This window comes from Idiotropiscis lumnitzeri, chromosome 15, assembly GCF_059441095.1.
Source record: "Idiotropiscis lumnitzeri isolate Australia: NSW breed Sydney's pygmy pipehorse chromosome 15, RoL_Ilum_1.0, whole genome shotgun sequence".
In the NCBI taxonomy this organism is placed as follows: Eukaryota; Metazoa; Chordata; class Actinopteri; order Syngnathiformes; family Syngnathidae; genus Idiotropiscis; species Idiotropiscis lumnitzeri.
Genome location: NC_142405.1, coordinates 10,400,700 through 10,424,074, shown reverse-complemented (window position 1 = coordinate 10,424,074; position 23,375 = coordinate 10,400,700). Strand labels below are relative to the sequence as shown.

Here is a 23,375-nt window from a genome sequence, read left to right as displayed (position 1 = left end):
TTTTTTTTTTTTTTTGTCTTTACGTTTGACCGATAAGACATTGCGCTATACGGACGTTACCAACTGTTGCAAATCACGATTTGATCATGGTTTTGAAAAAAAAATTCAAACTGTTTCTGAGCCGAAGCTTTTAATTCATAAATATTACTACATAATTTACAACATTGCATATTTTATTATCATCATCATCATCATTATTATTATAATTGTTATTATAAAAACTTGATGTGCTTGAGAATAAACAGGACTGATTCGGAAACAGAGGGGAAAAAAAAGGTGTAGCTGAGTTGTCTTTTGTGTACATACAGTCTAGTCAGGTATTGTCCGTTACATATTTTTAAGTACGTTATTCTGACTTGCAACTAAGGAGGACGAGCGGTTAGCACATGTGCCTAACGGCTCTGAGTTTGGGTTTTCAAAAACATGCCTATACTCCATATCCAGCAAAACAATACCATCGCTGTCTAAAAGCAGAATGGCAAAGTTTGTTTTTATTTTCATGACTTTCTTCTGTCTATATTCAATAGGTGTGTGCGTGTGTGTGTTTTGTGCATGCATGCATATTCCCGAGCAAATTGGATGTGCAACTATTTCTTTTGCACTTGGTGATGTGCCCCTGTGTGTGTAATTGAAATAACCCAAGTTATTGACTGTCTCCCCTCGAAGCCAAATAACTGCTCCAGGAGTGTGTGAGTGCACTCATTTGGAGGCTCCGGGGCCGAGATTACGGTACAGCGGCCACACCAAAGCCTTTCAGCCACGGCATTACACAATCACACATGCAAACGCACATCAGAACCACATCTATGGAGATGCAAAAACTTGCAACGAGGTCAAAAAGACAAATTAAACAATTTTCTTGCCTTCATATTTTTTTTTTTTGGTTAATATGGTGTTTCGTTCAACGCATTGCAAAAAAAAACAAAAAAAAAAACAACTTACAAACTATAATTACAATGATAGACCTAGTATTGAATTCACATATTATTTGGGGTTTGTTACATCTGTTTGGTTGGCTATCTGACGGGTTACACAAGAAGGAAAAAATTAAATGTTGGTGCTAATCTGTAAAATCGGCTCGAAGATGTTAACATTTTGACATTAAAACAAACAAAAAAAAAAACATTATCCATCAGGGAGAAATTCAACTCAGACTCTGCCTCATCGACTATCAGATCACACTAGGAGCACACGAGGTTCAGCATTTACCCGAATAATTGATTAACCGATGATTATTTTGATCATAGATCCATTGTTTTCAGACCTTGTGCCTCTTGATAATAGTTTCATATTTTGTTATTGATTATCACCATTTTTCATCAAATATGTAATTGTGCTGCACCTAAATCAGAGCTGGGTGATGGGTCTGTCTCCTGCTCAAGGGCACCTTGTCACTAGTCGGGAAGCAGACTCGCTTCTCCTCAACAACGTAGTTGCCATTTCATTGCCAGTTTCGTGTTTTGTCGTTTGCTTTTTCTGTGTTGGCAGGTTATGTGGAGAGTAAATGTTATTACTGGGTGTTTTTCTAAAGCATGATACTATTGCATGCATTTTTTTTTTGTTTTTAATGGAAAAAATGAATAAATAAAAAGTGAATTCATGTTTTTGGGGGGGTGACTTGGGTTAATCGCATCTTCCCTCTTTTCAATGGAGAAAATATAATTTGGTAGGCAAAAAGACGAGCGTGTTGTGTCCAGCGCGCGCGCACACACATGCGCACGCACGCTGCTCCTGACTCCTGGCTGCTGTCCCTTCTCTGCTCTGGATCACAGCCGAGTGGCAGCTTGGCCTTATCCTCTCTATTTATTCCATTGTCACATTGTCCTCTGCCTCTGTCCCTCTGGAGGCATCACACCTCATCTACCTCCCACCGCCCTCCCCAGGCTTCTGCTGCAACTCAATTTTCCATTCTCTCTTGTTTAATTCCTTCCTCTCCCTCTTTTATCTTCACTCTCATCTCTTCTCGCTTTTATATACTCATCTTTCTCCCATATTACCACCGGCCGTTTATCCCACTATTGAGGGCCGAATTGTTTTGTGTGTATTGAAGCCAGAGCTGACGTCAGGCGCGCATCAACAGAGGAGACCGCAAACGACTCAGAAGCGAATCCAAGGCCTCACTGGCCTGTTTCCCGAATCCGGCTGAGTGACTCGCTGGCCCCGCTAACCCCTCTGGGAATTTTAATACCCGCTAATCGATCACATTGTGCCAACAAGAGGTGCTAATGTGGCCAGAGCCTAATTATTGTTGCTGTAAATGAAGCCAGAGGTGTTTTGCGGCACTTCATTTTCCTCAAGGTTCCTTGCGCTCAAACCTCCTTCCATCAGCAAATTTTGCATTTTCCCAACCACTTTTCTCACCCCCCGCCTTTCTGGGCTCCAGTATCAGTCTTAATTATGTCTTTTTCTTAAAGGCTAATGGAAATTTGGCTCTCTGAACGAGTGTGTTGGACAGCGTGTTAATGCTGCTCTTAAGAATAGTAAAATAGAAAGAGGAAGCCAGAGGAAACAATTGAGTATTGTGGGGGTGGGGCAGGAGTGTGAAAGTCTGAAAATTCAATTATAACTGTGGTCTGGCAGACTCTCCACCGGTATAAATGAGAGAGCAGAGCAGAGCAATAGTTCTGGATGGGTGATTAAGACGGAGCAAGATAAAAAGTTGAAGCGCAAATGGATTGTGATTAGCAAAGAGACATGACGACAACATGAGTGTGCGCATCATTATTTCATGATTTTCAAACACAAACTCATTTGGCAAGTCGGCGATGCGCCTCTTTTGCGTTTCACTCGCCACCCGATGACAACCCGTTTCCAACCTCACGTGTACCGTACAGCACACGGCATTGTTTTCCGGATGCGCTGTAAATCACAGGCTCCCCCGCTCAAACGCCATAGCCCTGATCTCATTAATGCAGAAACGAGGTAGCGGATCAAGCCGCGTGCATCCCCAGGGAGGGGCAGGTTAGCGTTTGATGTGGGGAGAAGCTTCAAGACAGTCCTAAGAAGCCGAAGAGATTTCAATAGGCTGTCAGCTTGATTGTTACTCACACCACAATCGCACTCAAAGGAGCGGTTAAATAAAGTGACCATACCGCAGCTTTTCCCCTGACATGTCCACTTTTTAAGAGCTACTAAAAAAAAATGCGGCCAGGATTTTACTACTTTTTTTTCCTCAGTCAGCATTTTTCAGTCACTGTTCATGAAATCATGGCTGTTATATGGAGCACTTGCCTGATGTTGTCTGTCACAACAAAAGGGTTACAGCAATACCACTTGGACACACTACATTTTCTCTGGAGATCACAAAGCAAATATGGGCACCTCCTGAAAAATATAATTTTACAGGAACAAGGATTTTGCCAGCGACAGAAAGACATAAAGACTTGATGACCTTGGGCACCACTGGATCTAAGCACTTACTCATGCACAGTATCAAGCTCACGTCCCAGTCTTGTCAAGACTTCGACTTCTCACCTCTTCCTCTTCTGTCCGGATCAATATCTCTCTTTCAACAGTGCTGTATGTCCATGTGTGAATGTCTCCGACTACACCACTTCTTAAGATTAACCTTCTCCACCATTTCGTCTTTGCTTTGCTTTTGTGAATGAGGTGTCCTTCTAAGTTGAGATCATCTATAAAGGTGGTCCATATTCACCACCGTTATTCATAAAGCGCACCCCCTCCCCCTTTCCCTTTCCACAGAGGTGTGCTAGTGTAAACTGATGAGAATGATGAATGGGATTAGGAACAGCAGTTTGAAGTCCCCCTGAATAAGCTTATGTCAGCCCTGTGTACAAACTGATTAAAGGAGTCATAAAGGCAACTAATGAAACTCGTGACTGCTATCATTACAAGCCACCAGTGTCCTCTGCGAGCAAAAGAAAGGCAGCTAATTTAAAGCACCACCATCCTTTAAGTCGTTGACTGGTCGCCATTGTGTGACGCCAACTACAGTAAATCAAAGCGCGGGCCAAATATTTTTTTTACATAACCTTGTCCTTTCTCTCAATTACAGGATGACGACTCCATGTTTTTTCAGTTTGGCCCGTCCATCGAGCAGCAAGCTTCTGTCATGCTCAACATCATGGAGGAATATGACTGGTACATCTTCTCCATCGTCACCACATATTACCCGGGGTACCAGGATTTTGTCACCAAGGTAATGCTGTTCCGAAAATGACAAACATGTCACACAGTTTTGTGTGTGCGATTCCTCCATGAAGTTTCCAAGGAATTGAAATCTGTCGTGTAATCAAAAAAAGATGTTGCAGGTTTATTACATGGCGGAGATAATTATGAACCCGTTTTACGCCCACTGTGGATCCAATTTCAATACGTTCATGTCCGTTCAAGTTTCCAGTCAATTAATTAACTCCGGACTCCAAAATGCCCTAAATTTAAATGCTGTTCTTCCTTCCATGGATTGGCTCCAAATCATGGCCACTCTTCCGCTAAAGTGCTCCAAAATTGATTGTCCAAGTCGATAAGAATTTATTCCAGCTACCTCAATGGAGGAATGAGCTCTGTCTTTCTATCACTCACCATCTTCATGCCATAAAAAAATCTGGATAGACCGTGATCTTTAGTACCTTTAAAATAATTTCAAATACCTGCTAATTAAATGTCAATTTCAGCGCTTAACTAAGTTCCACTTGTTGCTCTTAGTTTAAAAAATTGATTGTGACAAACCAGGTCTTATTTTTCTGCCCCCCCCCCCCTCCTCCAGATCCGCAGCACTATCGAGAACAGTTTTGTGGGCTGGGAACTGGAGGAAGTTTTACTTCTTGACATGTCTGTCGACGACGGAGATTCAAAGATTCAGAACCAGCTAAAGAAGCTCCAGAGTCCCGTTATTCTTTTGTACTGCACAAAAGAAGAGGCCAACACTATTTTTGAGGTGGCGCATTCGGTTGGGATTACTGGCTATGGCTACACGTGGATCGTGCCGTCGCTCATCGCTGGAGACACGGACGTCGTGCCTGCGGAGTTCCCAACAGGTAGGAAATTTTCTTCAGATTATGTAACGGATTATATATTCGCTCATTTCAGTTCAGTATGGGAAGGCAGTTGCAGTTATTGTGAGTAATTTGAGATCATTAATTGTTACTTGCCAGATTTTATTTTGTTCAAAATAGCGGTCCAAGTGTCGAGTCACATGTTGGTACATCCTGTTAACCTTCCGGTGAAGACATTCGGAATTGAAGCAGTAGACCTCGGTTGAGTGTTATTGCTTGTTTCCACCTCTCAGTATTTCTTGTTACGAATTCAGAAGGAAAATAACTCAAATGGATTTGATTTGTTTCGGAATTAAGAGTGGAACTTGCGCTGAAACCGTAAAACAGTTTTTAGGCTCTTTTTTTTTTTTTTTTGCCTGCCTCAAGGAGTGTATGTATACCAGCAACTAAATGTATACCTGCAAAACCAAAACCACTGCATTTTGGCATATTTTTTTTTACATTTTCCAGTGCACTAAATGCGTCTGTCGCATGATCTTGAAGTTTGGATGCATTTGCAATGATCTCACAATGAAATAACTCTCAGCATTTATAGTTTGCTTGGCTCAAACCTGCAGTGGGAATCACGGCTTTGACTCTTTGCTTTTCCTGTGTTAAAACGAATGGAACGTTGCCTGACTTCAAGGACCGTGCATTATATTTCACCCGTGTGTTGGCGTGTGGCCTTTAGATTTAGAATAAAAGTAGACATAATGGCACTGATTGTTGTCAGCCATTTCTGGGGAAAAAACCCCCCAAAAACTCCAACTCGAAAGTTTTTACCTCTGCTTTTGTGGGACATTCATAGATGATATTTTCTGCCATTTTGTTTCCACCTCTTATGAGTTTGGTTTATGTTTGTGTGCTCTTGACTGCTTAATGTTCCGACAAGCAGTATGTACCTCGTTGAGCTCTTCAAACGCAAATTAAAAAAAAAAAAAATAAAATAGTGCATCAGCGAGTTCGTCTCCCTTTCACTTCATCAAAATTGAAATATGACCGTATCAGTTATGCAAATCACACAAGTTTCTTGATTTATGCAGCCACAGAGAAAATCACGACCCGCTCATGTGGTGCCTCGGTGATCTTTCAGTTAACACTGAAATATTATGAGATGAATCATATGGGACATAATGACAGATAGAAGACTAAATGTTAGCTACTCATTTAATGCCTGATAAATCAAATACCGACTGCTGCACCACTGGACATGACAAAAAGCATATCTATCATCCAAGCATATGATACATAGATAGATAGATTTGCAAAAAAATATATATTTTCTGCGATTGTCTCTGCTCTCATTTGTACAGTTTCATGAAAGCATGAATTGCACACATTGGAAAAGGGAGTAACTTATGTAATGCCAGGGAGCAGTTTAGGGTTTTGGCGTCTTGATCAAGGACACCACAGCCGTGGGGAGGGAGTTTGTTGGAACACTTGAAGTCTCTTGATAATTAAAACAAAAACAAAGCCAGAAAAAAAAAACGTCATCTTCGGGTTTGTACCTGAAATTGACATGGAGTGGTTCGCAACCAATTTCTGAAACAAACGGGTGTAGGTACTGCCAAGTCTTGAAATATGAACAATATAGATATTTTTTAAATAACTGTGGAATTCATGCGTCTATAGCAGGGGTGGGCAACCCTTTTAATTGGTGGGCCACAATGGGTTCTAAAATTTGACAGAGGGGCCAGACCAGGAGCAGATGGATGGAGTGTTTTGGTGACCTCACCTCATCAGAGAAAAATAATAATACATTTAATTTTAAATGATAGTGAACAAAAGCATGACAACATAATACCTGTTTTTGACACACCAGAGTATTTAGAAAACAAAACATTAACAATGTTTATTCATTGAATTTTTTTCAAGTTCGGCGGGCCAGATTAAAACTTTTAACGGGCCGCATGTGGCCCCCGGGCCGCAGTTTGCCCACGCCTGGTCTATAGTGGGAAAAAAAAAATCATTCAACTCTCCAACGTTCCACTGTACATTGTGTGCGATGCTCTGTCGGTAAATCCAGTGGTTATGAATTCATTAGAAAGGTGCATGATAATTTGCATACGAGGCACATCTCACGTGTTGCACCATGTGTGAGATGGGCTTCAGCCAATTCTCATGGGTAGCGCACTGGGGGGGGGGGGCTCTTCTCTACTCACTTCCAGCCTCCATATGCCTTGGATTGTACCTTGACTTGAGTTTCCCTTCCCTCCGACACCCTCCTCTGCTCTACTTCAATCCGTTGTTGCTTTTACTTGTTTGTCCTCTTCATTCCGCACTGCTCTTTTCGTTCCGACGGGCTTTTTTTTTTTTTACCCGCTTTTATTGTTCCTAGTCTTCAGTCAAATAACCATACAGCTTCCGTAGATTGGAATCACTTAACCACCCTCTCCTCTCCTTTAACATTGTCATGTGACATGTCTGTGTTGTGACATTTCAAAACATGCCCTCAGAGACATATGAACATATACACTCAACCTATTTCTTCAGTCTGAGCACGTAACACAAACACACGGGCAGATTTATTTTATATCTCATGATAAATAATCGCTAAAGTTAAAGCAACGTAGAGTGAACGAGTGAGTGCGTGTTGGAAACATGTCAACAGCGTGTGGTCCCGGAGGAAGAGAACTGTCAGTGGTGAGGTCCCTACGAGGGAGGCAGTTTGCCAGGCCGCCTGTCTAGTTCTCAACGCTGACATGCTAGTGCACTGGCTGACAATGCGGTCATACACTGTCACACGGAAGCGGACAATCTGATGGAGAGGGAGCGGGCCAGATTAAAAGGCAAACTGAGAGACAGATAGCCTGATAAATTGTTTTGAAGGCAGCGTGGTCTTAGCTGAGAGCTACGTGACCTCGATCCCTGAGGTGTCCGACGGAGCCCAAGCAGGAAGACCACTTCCAAGCTAAGTCAGAAGGGCGCTAGAAGCTGAGAATTTGAGGAGGCAATCCTCCACCTCAACTTTCCTTGTTTGAACTGTCTTTGTTTGTGACGTCATTGGTATTGATAACCCAGGATGTGTCCAGCTTATTCACTTTCAAAACATATGCTGAAGAGTCTTAATTCAAAATGATGATTGTGTCCTTTATGTGATGGGGTGGATTAGGGTTAGTATTTTCTTGGAACACCTGCTAGACCAACACATTTAACATACTGTGGAACCTCTGAGGTGGAACACCATCTGTTCTGGCATGCCAGCACACCTCAACATCATAAAGCCTATACCAAGGCCATTTTTTCCCATTACATGCTCTGTAATATTCGACATAGTTTCATGAGTGAAAAACACAAGCTGGCCAAATAACGGTTAATTTTTGTTTGTGGCCTGATTTTTGTGTAAAGGATAATAGGACACCCTCATTTTCATGAGGGTAACATTATTGAAGGTAATGTGGGAGCATGTTTTACATGTAAACGCTATGAAATTAAAAAAAAAAAAAAAAAGATTTTAGTTATAACCTCCACGTTGATGAGTGAACTTTTTCTTCAGCAGATGAAATAACCCAATCCTGGTTGACAGTATGCACTATTTTTCGTGTCGTATGTTTTCCCTTTTCACGCCAAAAAAGATGTTTTGCAAAATGTTATCCAAAATATGCCCTGTGATTGACCTGCGACCCATCGAGGGTGCAGCCCACCTCTTGATGAAGTCAGCTGGGATAGACTCCAGCTCAAGTGGTGGGATGGATGGATGTTTACAAAATAGACTCAGAACATCCTCTTGCGCCAACCTTCCAAAATTCTGACAGCCCAAAAATTACCCGTAATTTTAAATATGATCCATGTGCTGTTCTCAAATCAGTTTGTTGCAGAAGTCATGATATCATCAATTACTGTGGACTATTTGTCACGAGTTAATCATATGAGGTCAATAACGGGCAGATTATATCAATGGATCTCATTATCAAAATGTCAACCGTATTCTATTATATGGAGGTAATTTTAAAACTAAATCGCCCCCTCGCATTGTGTGACTTTCAATTATCACAGATTGATGGCATACCACAAATACGTGACCGAATTAATCAACAAAATAAGTTTCCTTTGTTTGAAATGAAAACCGACGCCGGGTTGCTTGCATATGCGAGCAGCTTTAATAGTGAGTGGATGGCGTGCAGGTTATATAAAAGAAAGCGCTTAAAAAAAAAAAAAAATGTTCCGAGAGCGACAGATTGTAGAGGGAGAACAGCATTCAGGCATACAGAGGGATAAACAGGATAAACAGGCACACAGACAATACAAAGAGTGACAGTGCTTCAGACTGACAGATGGACAAACAGAGCAAGGTGATAGATGCGCAATCGCTGCGTCGTCGACGCTGCCTCTTGGAGGCTGTTCAAAACATGTCCTCTCTGTAGAGTCAAGCTGAATGATCAACACTCGCTTCCTGTTCTGTCTTGCTCCATCTGTGTCTCTTTGCTCCTCCCTGTATGATCCCTCTCACCTCGCTCATCATCTTGCACTGTTTACCTTTCAGATTTCAATCCTCCCCTAACTTCGGCTCAGTTTAAATAAGTCCGTCTGCCTCCTTCTGGATCTTTCCATCTGTCGCTCGTCTGCGCCCTCTGATTGATCTTGCTGTTTCTTCCATCAAGGGCTGCTGTCCGTGTCCTACGACGAGTGGGACTATGGCCTCGAGGCTCGCGTCCGCGATGGTGTGGCTATTATCACCATGGCAACCTCCACTATGATGATGGATCGAGGACCACACACCTTGCTCAAGTCTGAGTGCCACGGAGCTCCTGACAAGAAGACCCCCATCTCGGGCAACCCTAATGAAGTCCTCAGGTGGGTGATGCTGAGGAAAAATCAATCAATTGCGTTTTCCTTAGGTTTGAGCTCTTGTTTGAGCTCTGTTTCAAAAAATTTGAAAAGGTTGGCACTCAATTAGCCCTGATTCAGTTTACCTTACCTTTTTTTAATGCCCTCACATGCCGTGTCATTGGGTAAATGTGATGTGTGCGTGTGTGTGTTTGTATGCATGTATATATTTTTCATCACAGGGCCATCATTTTTGGGATTTTCTTTTTTTTTCGATTTAACAAAAATGCCGTTAGAAGAATCCTTCCGAAATAATTATCAGATGGCAATGAAAACTTTAACTCCTCCGGCAAAATGAATAATTCTCAATTTTGATTGGCGTTGCCGGAGAAGTATTAATTTAGTAATGTGTTTGTTATTATGCTTGTAATATTGAGAGGGAATTGGATTAGACACCATTGTGACTCTTCAAACCCAATTAGAGGTGGTTATTAAGATGCAAAAATGGAATGAGCGTGATTTAGAAACTGCTTTCCTGCTTTCTATTTATTGCACACAGTTCACATTCCTGTATGTTAAAGAGACTGGCATTTTTAATGCATATTTTATATATTTGGATATTTAGTGAAATAGTAACCAAAAATTTTAGCAGAGCAGTTATTCACGGGTGCAAAAAGCATGCACGACATCATACAATACAAGAGTGTCGATCAAAATTGAGCATTATTGTCCTTGTAAAGGCAATGTTTCGGGTACAGTTCTATTACTTGATTAGATCGTGCAGGTGTTCCTAATAAAGTGGCCTTTTAGATCAGGTTTGGTGAAAATGTAATCTTATGTATGCAAATGTCTCTCAATTACTGTACAACAATCGCCCCAACTTGACTATGCGGTATAGACTGGCATTTAAACTACTCCAACCAGGATAAATAGTACCTCGACTCCCTAGAACACCAAAAGTTGCAACAGACGCTGGCGCGCATACCCAAACACCTTCATCCCCTACATACTGTGATCATTCACCCTCCATGTAATAATAGCCTGCCCACACAAAAGCCCCCTTCGTAGACGCCTTGCCGTGAAAATCCGACCCCGCCCCCTCAGCTGTCCATCTCAGCGGCAGGCCTTTTGAACCGGCTGCGAAGCGCAGCGCGCGGCGCCACTTTACTCTCCGTGCGTCCTAATTGGTCCCAATGGCGTTTCAGTGGGCAAACACAAACCCCTGTCATGCTGTGCTCCAGAGCTCAGCACCGAATTATATTCAGCAGGGCGGCATCGTCCCTCAGACCCTATGTGTGTCTGTGGGCATCTGTTTTTATTGTAGTCCAGAAAGTCAGTGAAGGCTGACGTCTGCGGAGTGTTTTTACCTGCACTTGGCATGGTGGCCAACAGATGATGACCTCACTGAGACAACATGCTTCAACTCTTTCCCTGTGAACTTAATGCACCTCAACTTCTGAAAAACTGTGCGATGTCGCAGCTACAGTGTCCTAGTTTGTCCTAGGTCGCCTTGTTTTCTTTGCGCACATTTGCCATCTCTTCAGTGTCCTTTTTTTTTTTTTTCTTTGCTCTCTTCATTTATGCATGTTCCCTCTGGCTAGCTCTGTTCCACAATGAACTTGCGGCGCACAACATTAAGTACACCTGCACAATCTGTTATCCAAACAAAACAGTCACACTCAGTAGAGTGCCAACCTCTGCCAAGGCGAAACAGTAATGCCAGGAGCGGTAGATTTCTCGCTCTTCCACTCTTTTTTTTTTTTTTTTTTTTATCTTAACCCACCACACTCCTGTCCTCATAAAGGTAGTGCTCATACAGATTCTATTTTATCTTTACTTGAGTACAAACTGCTCGTACGTTCTGGTTGCTCCTGGAATGTGTGATGTATGCAAGATGAACAGCATAGCACCACTGACGATTGTTTCCTTCCCCTTGTCCCAAGACTGACCTGTAAAAGCCAGCATGGTGCTTATTAAAACAAACAAGAAAATGTAGCAGTAGAACGAGAAATAGAAGAAGCTAGATGAAGTGCTAGCTTAACTCGTTTCAACATGATTCTTATTGTGGTGAATGACTTATTTACATGTGCTCATTCAGGAAGAAGGAGTCGCGCTAACCACAGCAACAATATTCATAATAAGCATCACTAGAACTTCAAAATAAAAGCTTACCGTGCCAAATATGTGGCGATCGATGCCGTGGTACGCTTTTATTTTGAGGTTGTTCCCGGCAGAGTAATGGCTGTCTTCCAGACTGTGTTTCGGGCATTAGTAATGCCCGTTCCAAACTGTTAACAACACAATGTCGTCGCCGGAATAACGTTCAATCACGAATTAAGCGAAGGAAATTACTTATGATGGCAGTGTATTGTACGGCGAGAGCCATCGAATTACTTTTCAAAGATCGTTTAATCGACAAACGTAAATGTCTTGTTTAAGCTAGCAAAACATCTACGGCGGTTCTGACGTCCCTTTGTCTCAGAGACCAAAAATCTATGCGGTATTTGTTTAAAAGCTCACTGTGTATTTACACTTTTAACTATTAATATCGGCAATTACTGTCCGTACATTTGCGGTGTGTCAGTTAATCGCCTTTTTTTCACTATTCAATGCCGAGTTGCGTCCCTATTTAAATGACTGTATGTTGTACTAAATATAAAACAAATCAATGTCCAGTCATATGCTTGAAATGTTGCTAAAAAGGCCATGTTGCCACCGTCTTTGTGGAAATACACACACGTTTTTTTTGTCAACAATAATTAAATCCTCCCATTATCGCTTGTGCGATTGTGCGTAGTGAAGTGGGCGCTAAGCATGCGCGCTTTGTCCTTCTCCATCCTCTCCACTGCTCTGCAGCATCACCACAGCCAGCGTCTGGGTTTCGGACGTGCAGTTTTATAATCAACTTAGCTATGTTGTTGATTAGATCAGTTGCAAGCGCCGCGAAGATCCTTCGCCTCTTGCTGCTTTAACAAAATTTGTGCGCCGATAACCTTTGTCTTCAAGTGCTCAATCAAAAGATTATCAATTGGATGCAGTCTATGAAGTCGAAAGTGAATGGCTGCTCGCTTGGTTTGCCGAATGATAGTTTGCCTGCACGGGTGCCCTGATGCCACGCATGACGGTTCGCTACTAAGTGAATCAATGGACGGGGTGATGGATAAAGGCTGCGCGAGAAGAGAAACAACTCAATGAAAGGGAGTGTCACTCTCCAGTGAACTCGTATACCACCGTGAGGAAATAAATGAATGCAGACGCATAAAAATGCTTGCGTTCAGGACAGCCGGGGCGGCTGAATGGTTTGATGAGGATGAAAAGGGTGTGAGTCATGTGCTACGGCCTTTTCAATCACCCCATTTCAACGTAATTGAACACTTGCGGGAGATTTTGCATCACGACCGCCATCTTTCCAGCAACGAATGAGAGATTGTTGTTTTCCCCTCCTGTTTGGGTCGCTCTCCCCACTTTGTTCGTTCGTCTGTAGCTCAAACAGACGGAATTATCAGATCGTCATAACTAATTCACTATTCTCCGAGAGTCTGCGAGAAATAAGTCCGGAAAACAAACCATGGAAAATTGATTGAACCCAGCTGCAGAAAGGAAAACTCATCGGCAAACTATGGGAATTGGATTAGAAATTGTTCTGAGTCGCAAAAACTAATTAGGAGTAGTTATTAATCTGTCGAAATAGAATGAGCATGATTCAGAAAGCGCTTGGTCTATTTCCTGTTTTCTATTTATTCTGAGCAGCTCCTTCTCAAATTTCCTTCCTGAGACGATAAAACCGCACGCTCCGTTTCTAGTGGAGCATATTTTCGCTCAATTGCAGGGAAATCACATCGGTTCTGAGAGAGCAGGCAATCATCTGGAAGCGTTTTGCAGGTCAACAAAACCTGTTTGATTTTTGCTTTCAAGCCGTGACGCATGGCTTTGGTAACGGCTTGTTTCGTATTTGGAGCCAAAATTTGGGCTTTTCCTACTGACTCGAGAGGAATAAGAGGTACGAAGTCCAGCCATTTATGGCATGCTGCACTTTTTTTTTAACCATCTCGCCACATATTCTAAGAATAAGATTAAAAACAACTTGCATCATAAGGTTCAGAGAAAATTGTAAATTTTGATAGGTGGTACGAAAAACAAAAAATGTAACTAAAGTTTAATGTTACTACTTTTACACGTTTTTTTTAAAAATGTTTTAATGTAATAAATGTTTACTAAAAAAAAATTCACTTTTTTTTTTTAAAAGTTCAAACCGGATTGTGTCGAGTGGGATGTGAGGTGGGGTGACCCGAGTCGCTCTATGTGACGAGCGGCCTTCACATGTGCTCTCGGCAGAGCTGGGCACTTGACCCTTTTTTGCCGGTCAGTCCCCCACCTCCGGCCGCGATCTCTGGACCGTATCGGCCTCGACCCGCCGGATCTGCCCTTCCCTGTTTTAACAAGTGGTGAACCTCGCAATTCTGAGGTTCTCGGTTTGAAAATCAGCTCTTAACTATTTGTGTGGCTTTTGCATGCTCTCCATGTGCTTGTGTGTTTGTGTTTTTGCTACCTCATTCCAAAGTCATGCAAGTTGGGCCAAGTGAATAAACTGAACTGAAGTGCAGGTGTGAATGTGAGCGTAAATGTTTTTCTATGTGTTCTGCACCTGGTTGCCAATCAGTTCCTCTTACCCAAAACCAGATGGGATGGACTCCAGCTCGATCTTGACCCTAATGAGGGAAAGTGCTGTGGAAAATGGATGGATGACTAGAAAATGTAAATGCACTTGCAGCTTGAATTTGAACCACACTTTATTAGCGAGAGCAGCAAAATTCTCACAACATACAGCACAAGAAGTGAATGCAAAATGCTGCTTTCCCCCCCCCAAAAATAAATAAATAAATAATTCCCTTTTAGTGTCTCACATTAAACTGTGCAGCTACAATGTACCTAATTTTATGGCTACGGAGTCTATACTCTAATTGTTCACATTCCCAATATTTTTTTTTTTTTATATCTGTAGTTTTAATATTCATCCTCCTCTGTATCCATAAGCAATCAAAATGTAGCGACCAGTTCAGGACAAAAAAAGGACACAGCACACTATGAGAAGGTCACGTCTGGAAGTACCGTAAATGAAATGCACAATACACAGCCCTGTGGTATCCTGACAAGGAAAGATAGCAGAGGGAAGCAGACAAAGCGAGCATAAGACGAGAGAGCGAGGCAGCGATAGAAGCGGACAATGCACAACAGTGTGAGGATCATGAGTTTGACAGCAGGGCCGCTGACCCCGCATGCCGTGGACACGTTCCAAATGAGCTTGAAGTTGGAAAGGTGTCAAGTGCTTCTGAAGCTCTGTGGACACTTTTGAACTTCTGCTGCCTCAGTGGTGCCTGCAAAAGAGTGTGTGTTTATAAAACGGCATTATAACCCGGCTGAGCTGTGTGCAGGTGCACCGGGGTGTGTGTGTGTGGGGGTGTGTGTGTGTGTGTGTGTGTGTGTGTGGATAAGTGTGTGAGCGTGCGCTCTTGACTGGAACTCGATCAGTGTGCTCCTGCTTATTTTTAGGCTTTTAATGCTCTCTATTTTTATCGTAATCTCCTGTTTTCCTCCTACCTTCTTCTCTTCTGGGCTTATTCAGCTTTCTAGTATCCTGTTGTCTTATCTTAACGCCGCATTATGAATGTCCCTGTTTGTTCAATTAGTTTACTTTGATGTCTTAATTTCTGGAGTAACTTTATTTCGGATTTTATGAGATACTTTTATATATATGAACAGCTTTAACATGACTTAAATAAGCATAACAAAAATCAAACAATGAAAAGTTGTGATCTTCTGTATGTAGTGGTGACTGCCTTGAGATGTGCGATATGTTCCATGGCTACGCAAAAAAAAAAGTTTTAATGTGCAATTTAATGAGGAAAAATATCGCTCCATAATTATTCCTTAAAAAAATACAGTAATGATATAATTAAAGATAATAAATAAAAAGAATTGAAGTTTTTGACACACCGCATCAATTGAATTCCCATCACACTTGCTCTTTCTGGTGTGCTCACCTTGACCACTTGGGGTCAGTATAAGACAGACAGATGACTATTTTGTTCTTGGAGACAAGTAAACTCCTCGCAGCTCACCAACATAAATTTTAGTAATCCTTTATGGAGGATGAAGAATTCATGACAAATACGGTTATATTGTCTGTCCATATTGTGTTGCTGCATCATTTGTGTTCACTCCTTTGCACAAAGGGTTACATCAAGATCCCTTTTGGCATTAGCATGAAGCTAGCAGGCCGAAAGTTTGAGCGATGTTATGTTTAGTAAAAATTCAACTGGTTTGAATCAGTTTGAAGCTCCTTTTTTCAGGAATTGAGTGAAGTGAGTCGAGTTTAGTGCCGCAATACAGCGTTTGTATCGCAAATCTGTGCTCGCAATTCAAAGCAAAAAATTTAAACGGGTGACTGGATTGCATCTGCTCTGTCACGTTTTCACGTTTATAAATAACGTTACTAAATGTTGTTTTGATTTGTGAAATATTTAACCATAACTCTACATATTTTGGGATGATTAAAATTCTTACTCTTCTCACTTTTTAATGTTCACTTTTCACACTATATACACATTCCACTGTAGCGCTCCCACGTTCTGTTTACAATGTCCAGATGTACGAATGAGGCCCTCAAGATCAATACATGTTTAAACACACATACACACACACACACACACAGACAAAAGATCACACCTTCCCCACTGTGTGAACGCAGCAAAGGTTCTGCATTTTTTATTTTTTTTTTAGTATGACAGCACCGTGCCAAATGGCACATTTTCCATATAGGTTGCTCTGTGCAAATCTAATAAGTACATTGCGGCACAGTAATTGCTAAGGAGCGTCATTCATGACTAATTTATTCTGGGGTTAATTTATTGAAACTTGCTAATCAATATTTCACACTCCTCCTCCATTATTCACATGAGAACATGCGCTAAAACGTATCTGTGTCAACCCATGAAATTTAGTGCAGTGAGTGGCTTTGTGTGTTCTTTACTTTTTGCTCTCATATGGAACTAGAAATAAGACCATCCATGATGGTGAACAATATGATTGGGTGAAATTATTTTTTGGACTACGTTCCCGTACTTTCCTTCGACAGGCTGGAGAGAGCTGCTGCTGTTACGTGATTTTCATTTGCAGATATCAAATCATGACATTTAGTGGGTGCTTCAGTCAATACAATTCGTGACAATTTTACATCACAACATCAAGGGAGAAGGCAAGGAATGCAATGTGTTACCACGGCAACCACCGTCATCCAGCTTTAAGCAAGGCACGATGACACACAAGCGGGACCTGCGGGTTCTGACCACATTCGTTGGGTCTCAAAAAGGCGGATCTATCTTTTAGGTGCCTTTCACAACTTTTGCAAATGGCAACTTGGAAAACCAAATCATACTGAACCATGTACCGATTAATAGAAATGGAGCTTCGCAGGGCACAGTATTCAACTTGGGCAGAATATGCAATCTAAACACGTTGATATTGAACATACTGAGGATTTTTTTTTTCTTGAATACTTTCTTTAACTCCAGATATTTACAAATTAAAATGTAAAAAGTTCTCAATATGACAGCGTGCAGTTCAACCGTTATAACCACACTATTACACAGTACGTATTGTCCAACTAATTCCTTATTGTCAGAGAGAACAAGAATATGTTGAAAGAAGACATTTGAATCTTAACATCCTGTCCTCTTCCCCTTATTTTCTCTGAATCCCATCACACTCTCTCTGTCTCGTTCCCGCCCACCCTCCGAGAGATTACCGTTACCATAGTGACGCAGCAGATTGGCTCGGAAGTCGCAGTGGTTGTGGGTGCCATGGCAACACACATATGCTTGTGTTGCCGCTGTCAGGGAGGTGTAGGACGCACACGCGCTCGCAAACATGCAATCGCAAACAATGGCGCCGCGCCGCGCCGTGTACCGATAGCTCGCTCAGTCAAGATTAAAGGAACCGCGGCGTCAAGTCATTTTGTAAATGGCCTTTGATTTACGCCGAGCATTCTGTGCACTTTGTATCGGTGCCAGAGCTCCGTGGGATGGGGCTGTGGATGGGACACATGGGGCTGCATGGGACGCCGTTATCCAGGATGTAGCCACCCATTAAAGTCAGTTGGAAAGATCAATATTTAATACAGGAAATCGAATAAATACACGAGCATTAGCGTAATTGCTGGATTATTACCTAAGCCATTCCATTTTATAAAACTGATCAAGATAGGTGGGCAGGTAGATACACGAATAGATAGATGGACGGATGGATGAGTAGATGGATGGATGGATAGAGAGATTTTCTCCTCTCGTACATTTTTAATCTACATATATATGGTAGCCATGGTTATGAGGTGAATGTTTCCATGGAAACTGTCAGAGAGAGGAGGGGGTGGGTGGGTGAGAGACCAGACCGAGAGTAAAGGGTGACGAGTGAAAGAATCAAGAAAGAGATTGTTTTTTTTTTTGTTGTTTATGTGTTGCATCGTTATATCTCTCTGAGGGGCACTGTTTTCGACTCCATGCTCGAACACATTCTGGTTATTTGCCATGCAAAGGCACACTGTCAAAAGGAGGTTTGACTTTAAAGCATTTAGAAAAAGTGAGTTGGGTTAGACATTTTTGTTAGTTACGGTTTAGGTCAGCGGCTATGCATTGTTGAAGAGTGTCCTTGTGCGAAGGGTGGCGGTATATGTTTCGGTGTTTGTGTGTGTGTGGTTGTGAGAGAGAGAGGGGGGGGTTGTGTGAAGTGATTTGAGCTCACCTGACAAATATTCCCATGTACACACACTTACACACTCCCACGCACGTTCACTATAATCGCAGCATAAGAGTGTTTGAAATGTGCGAGGGTGTGTGTGTAGCTGAAACAAGGTGACGGTATTTCACCTGACAGGAACAATGCTGCTTTAGCTCGCTTTCTGCTCCTCCACCACACAAACACACTGTGACAGAAACGCACACACTGAATAACACACAGTTGCGCACCGACAGTTTAATTAGTTTATCTGTCATAAATATAGAAGTTTATCTGCAATTTAGAAAAGTTGTCTATATTGTTAGGATTTATATATTTTTTTGTTGTTAGGCCTTCTTTTTTTGTCTGTATTTCAGCCGGTAAAACGTGCTTCTGAATAGCTTCTGATGATTCTCTCACACTGAGCATTTTTTTTTCGGCATTCTAACACTGTGGCTGGAGGGTGCCAACAAAATAATAGAAATACAATGCAGATGAGCTCTTTTGGAACAATCACAGTCTTGAAATTCACGTGACACAATAAATGTGCTGTGATTGGTCTAGGGATAGGCTCCAGCACATCGCGACCCTAATGAGGATAAGCAATATAATAATTAATGAAAGGACAACAGATGTGCTCAATGGTATGGGATTAAACAGTCACAAAAAAGGAATCCAAATATTCCAAACAAATGTTGGTATGATGCAGCGGTGATTGACAACTACACTGAATAAGCTCAAATCCAATAAAAATCAGATCCAAATTTCTCTTCCCCCCCCCCCACTCAGGTACCTAATGAATGTGACATTCGAGGGCCGTAATCTGTCGTTCAGTGAGGACGGCTACCAGATGCACCCCAAGCTGGTCATCATTCTGCTCAACAAGGACAGACAGTGGGACAGGGTAAGTTTGTGTGCATTTCTCCTCGTAGTTTTGGGTTATTTTATTAAGTGTAGCTGAAGAAAGCAATTTTTAAATAAAATCCTGTCCATCTGATCGAATCTCTTTTTGTTCCAGCATTTTGGTCATGCTCATACTCTGAATTATCGCAGTTGAATAATGTAAAAGCGACTATTAGCAATGACAGCAAGTTAGTTTGGTGATAGGAATGCCCGATGGGGACTCGAATATCTGATTTCCTCATCATCACATTTTCACTTTTGAAGCATTTTAAACTCAAAGCTTTCTAGGAGCCGCACTGATTAGATATTATCAGATTGGTGAAGGTGCCTTTGAGCAGCATGCTGCAGCGCACGCTCCAGAGTGGCGCTTCTGAATGAATATTTGCCAAAGCTGCTAATTATCACAACCACCACCGCCACCATCATGCTGTTTTATAGTATCACCCCTCCCGTTGGTTGTTCCATCATCTAAAACATGGTCCTCATATTAGCCCTTCAAATCATTTTAAGTGCTTTAACATGGTATTTTTGAGCTTGTAGTGGCGGTTAAAAGTTTAATTTGAAAAATACGACGAATGATAAGGTTAAGACACAAGTAATAAAATCCAACGCAGATTTGTCCCCAAAAAATGATTCAATCTGTACAAAAATCATAATCGCTACTTTTGTTTCACATTAACTTTATTTTTCTGGCAGTTGTTGGCGGTTGCGTAAAACTTCACTGCATCCTACTTGTGTTTAGAGCGTCCTGTTGAATGTAGTCACATCACATTGGTAGATCATTTGAGAAATTCTCTTCTTAAGTTCGTGGGGAAATGTACAAGTCTATTTTTTTTTTTTTTTATGAATTTACAAAGTGTTAATAATAAAAAAAGTGTACTGTCCACCAATTTGTTTAATATAGAGGATACAGTGCAGGGTTGAATATGTTATATAAAGATATCAGTAATTTTGACAAGCACCCCTCGTAAAATGTGAAAAACAGCGAAGTAGAGGTTGACGTTTATTAACCATTTTTATTGTTTTTATTTTTTTGTCTTGGGGGGGGATTTACGCCTCTACCCCCTGATATGGTTCGCAACCTTATAAATAATTGTTACACAACAAATTTAGCTTTAAAAAAATACAAAATGAAGAATAAATAAAGAGTTTGAGCCCCCAAATCCCGGCAGCACCCTTGACCCGGCTCACTTTTCTTCTTCGGCACTGTGCCATCTTTTGAACAAAACGTCGAGTTTGAAAAGCACACAGAAGGACAAAACTTTTTTTTTTTTTTAACCTTTTTTAACCTCACAAAATCCTGAAGCAAATAGTGTAATGTTTTCTTGCTTTAATTCTAAAATAATTCAGGTTTAAGAAAATGTCTTGAACAGCTGGAGAAAGTCCAGATGTGGCAGGTCATAGGTTAATAATCCCGAGATGCACTGTCGCACCCTAAAATGAACCCGAAACACTCGGCCACCTGTAAAGTCGCCGCATGCATCCACCTCCTCCCGCCCTTGTAGCTGACTTCTATGACTCTTCCTCCTCTCTTTTCTTTCTATTTCTCTGTCTTCTACCCCTCCCATCTCTATTCTGTCCTCTGATCAGAGAACAAGGTGAGCGTCTCCCCTTCTGTCCCCCCCTCCCCCGTCTCCCGCCCCCCCATCTTCTTCGCAGCCCCTCTCGCGCCACCGTTCTCACTCATGTTTAATTCTCAGCTTGACTTGCAGCTGAACCGCTTGTGTGGATCCTAATGAGTTCCGGCTCTTACAAGCGTCCTTCCTGGCACCTTTTGAAAGAGTGTGAAGACTCTGGAGTGTCCAGTCATGTTCATCCCCACCATCTCCGTCTTTGTCGATATTACACCGTCTCATACATGTTCATAGCCGAGCTCTGCACTGCCGCCATGTGATACGCAGCCTCAAGTGGTCCTCCTGGAGGCAGCTCCGCCAATTTTCCAATATGTGTGTACGCGTACATATTTAACAAGTGTGACGACTCTGCAAACCGGTGCCGTAGCTCCTGATTCCCATTAATCTGTGGGGCCTCTCATTGGAGGATCCATAGCCATTTCCACTTGTATAAGTGGACTGAATGCACTAGACACTTGAAGGAAAAGGCACCAGCGGCGTCTCCAAGAGTGGTGTCATGTGACCGGCAACTGAGGAAACGGACTAATTGATGACTCTTGGTTGGAGGAGAGCCACAAGAGGCTTGGCTAGTCCTCCCGGCGTACAGCTGGACCCTCCACCACGGAGCATTTTGCATCTGAATGACCAGCTGGTCATGTGACTCTTTCACTCCATCCATCTTCCGTCTCGTCTGTTGCTGCTTCTCATAGCGGAATGTGTATCTATCGGATCCTTTTCCTTCTCTTTTCTCCTGATCTGAATTCTCCTCTTTTTCCAGTTTCAGTCTTGCACTTCTGCTTAACCTTCCGCTCATGCTCAGCTCAGGGTCCTTGTTTTCGCTCTCATTTGGATCGTTGCTTTTCAGAAAGATGGCGGGTGAAAAACAACAAAGTAATAGTTGGTGAAATACTGGGAAAAATTTAATGAGCACTATCAGATATGTATAGTATGTTTTTTTTTAGCAACGTTGCAATGACAATATTTATGTAGAATTTAACTCAGTTGAACGCAGACCTCGTCAAAGGCCTACTTGTGATCAGAATTGAAATTGTAGTTTGCCTACATTTTGTTTGTCCTTCTGTTTGTTCATTATAAGGCTACTTTCAGGTACTGTAATCTTACTAATGCAGTCTGTCCTATTGTTTAGATCACAAGCCTTTGCGTTTTTACAGTCTGTGTGAAGCTTTTGCTCTGATTGTGAGTCTGTCTAAAATAACCCTCAATCAAATATGTTTATGCTAGACGACACTTCTTTTGAAGTTGTAGTTTGAAACCCATCTTGCGTCTTTCTTTTTTTTTTTTGCCTGTGTCAAATTAACCTCCAGGTGGGCAAATGGGAGAATGGGTCCCTCTCCATGAAGTACCACGTGTGGCCTCGCGATGAACTCTATGGCGGAATCGCCACCAGGGAGGACGACCACCTGTCCATTGTGACACTGGAGGAGGCTCCTTTCGTCATCGTGGAAGACGTGGATCCGCTTAGTGGGACTTGCATGAGGAACACTGTGCCCTGCCGCAAACAGATCAAAACATTGTGAGATGCTGCGATTATCGTCTGAATTCAAAATAAGATAAATATTCACTGGCTTATTTGGCCGCATAGATCTTACATAGGTTTCGGTTAAATACCGTTCCCTCTGCTCCGTTTAGTTGCAACATAACTCGCCTAAGGGTGCTAATCATGTGATCTCACTTCATCTCCATATGCAGGAATCAGACGAAGGATTCTGGGATTTACATCAAGCGTTGCTGCAAGGGCTTCTGCATTGACATCCTAAAGAAGATCGCCAAGTCCGTCAAGTTCACATATGACCTGTATCTGGTTACGAATGGCAAACATGGCAAGAAGATCAATGGAACTTGGAATGGCATGGTGGGAGAGGTAATTTCAGTATTTCAGTCAGTGAAGCTGTACAGGTCAGGTGTGCAAATTAGTGTCAATTTAATATACAATACCGCTTTATTTTAAGGGGTTTTTATGTATTGTCACATTTGAGGAAAGGGCAATGCTAAAATGCCCTCCCTGCTCGCATTCAAAAGTGTAGGAAATTGCCATTAGCCTGCCGACGCGATTTTGAGTTGGTTTGAATAAACCTGGCCAGAGTATATCACAAGAGACTTGCAATTATGTGTGGGCGAAGGTGGAAAAAAAAGTGTCTGTCTTTCTTCCCCAAAGGCCAAATGAATGCTGCTATATTTAGCATTTGCCCTCTAAAGGATGAATTTCCTCATGGAAATTTGTTTTCATACCTTCAATTTTGAGCAGCCCAAAGCAGTTAGGTCAGCGGGCTCTTAACATCCTATAATAGACCCCGGTCCCGGTCAAAGC

At 42.0% G+C, this 23,375-nt stretch overlaps 1 protein-coding gene across 2 annotated transcripts in view; it reads left to right on the top strand.

Moving 5' to 3' along the window:
- grin2ba (glutamate receptor, ionotropic, N-methyl D-aspartate 2B, genome duplicate a) overlaps positions 1-23,375 on the top strand; it is a 100,636-nt gene that overhangs the window by 57,338 nt on the left and 19,923 nt on the right. For both annotated transcript variants that reach the window (XM_088316333.1, XM_088316332.1), the window contains 6 exons: positions 4,016-4,159; positions 4,727-4,997; positions 9,596-9,788; positions 19,320-19,434; positions 22,372-22,580; positions 22,757-22,928. In XM_088316333.1, coding sequence (XP_088172459.1) covers positions 4,016-4,159; positions 4,727-4,997; positions 9,596-9,788; positions 19,320-19,434; positions 22,372-22,580; positions 22,757-22,928 — 1,104 coding nt within the window. The remainder of the gene's footprint in view (positions 1-4,015; positions 4,160-4,726; positions 4,998-9,595; positions 9,789-19,319; positions 19,435-22,371; positions 22,581-22,756; positions 22,929-23,375) is intronic.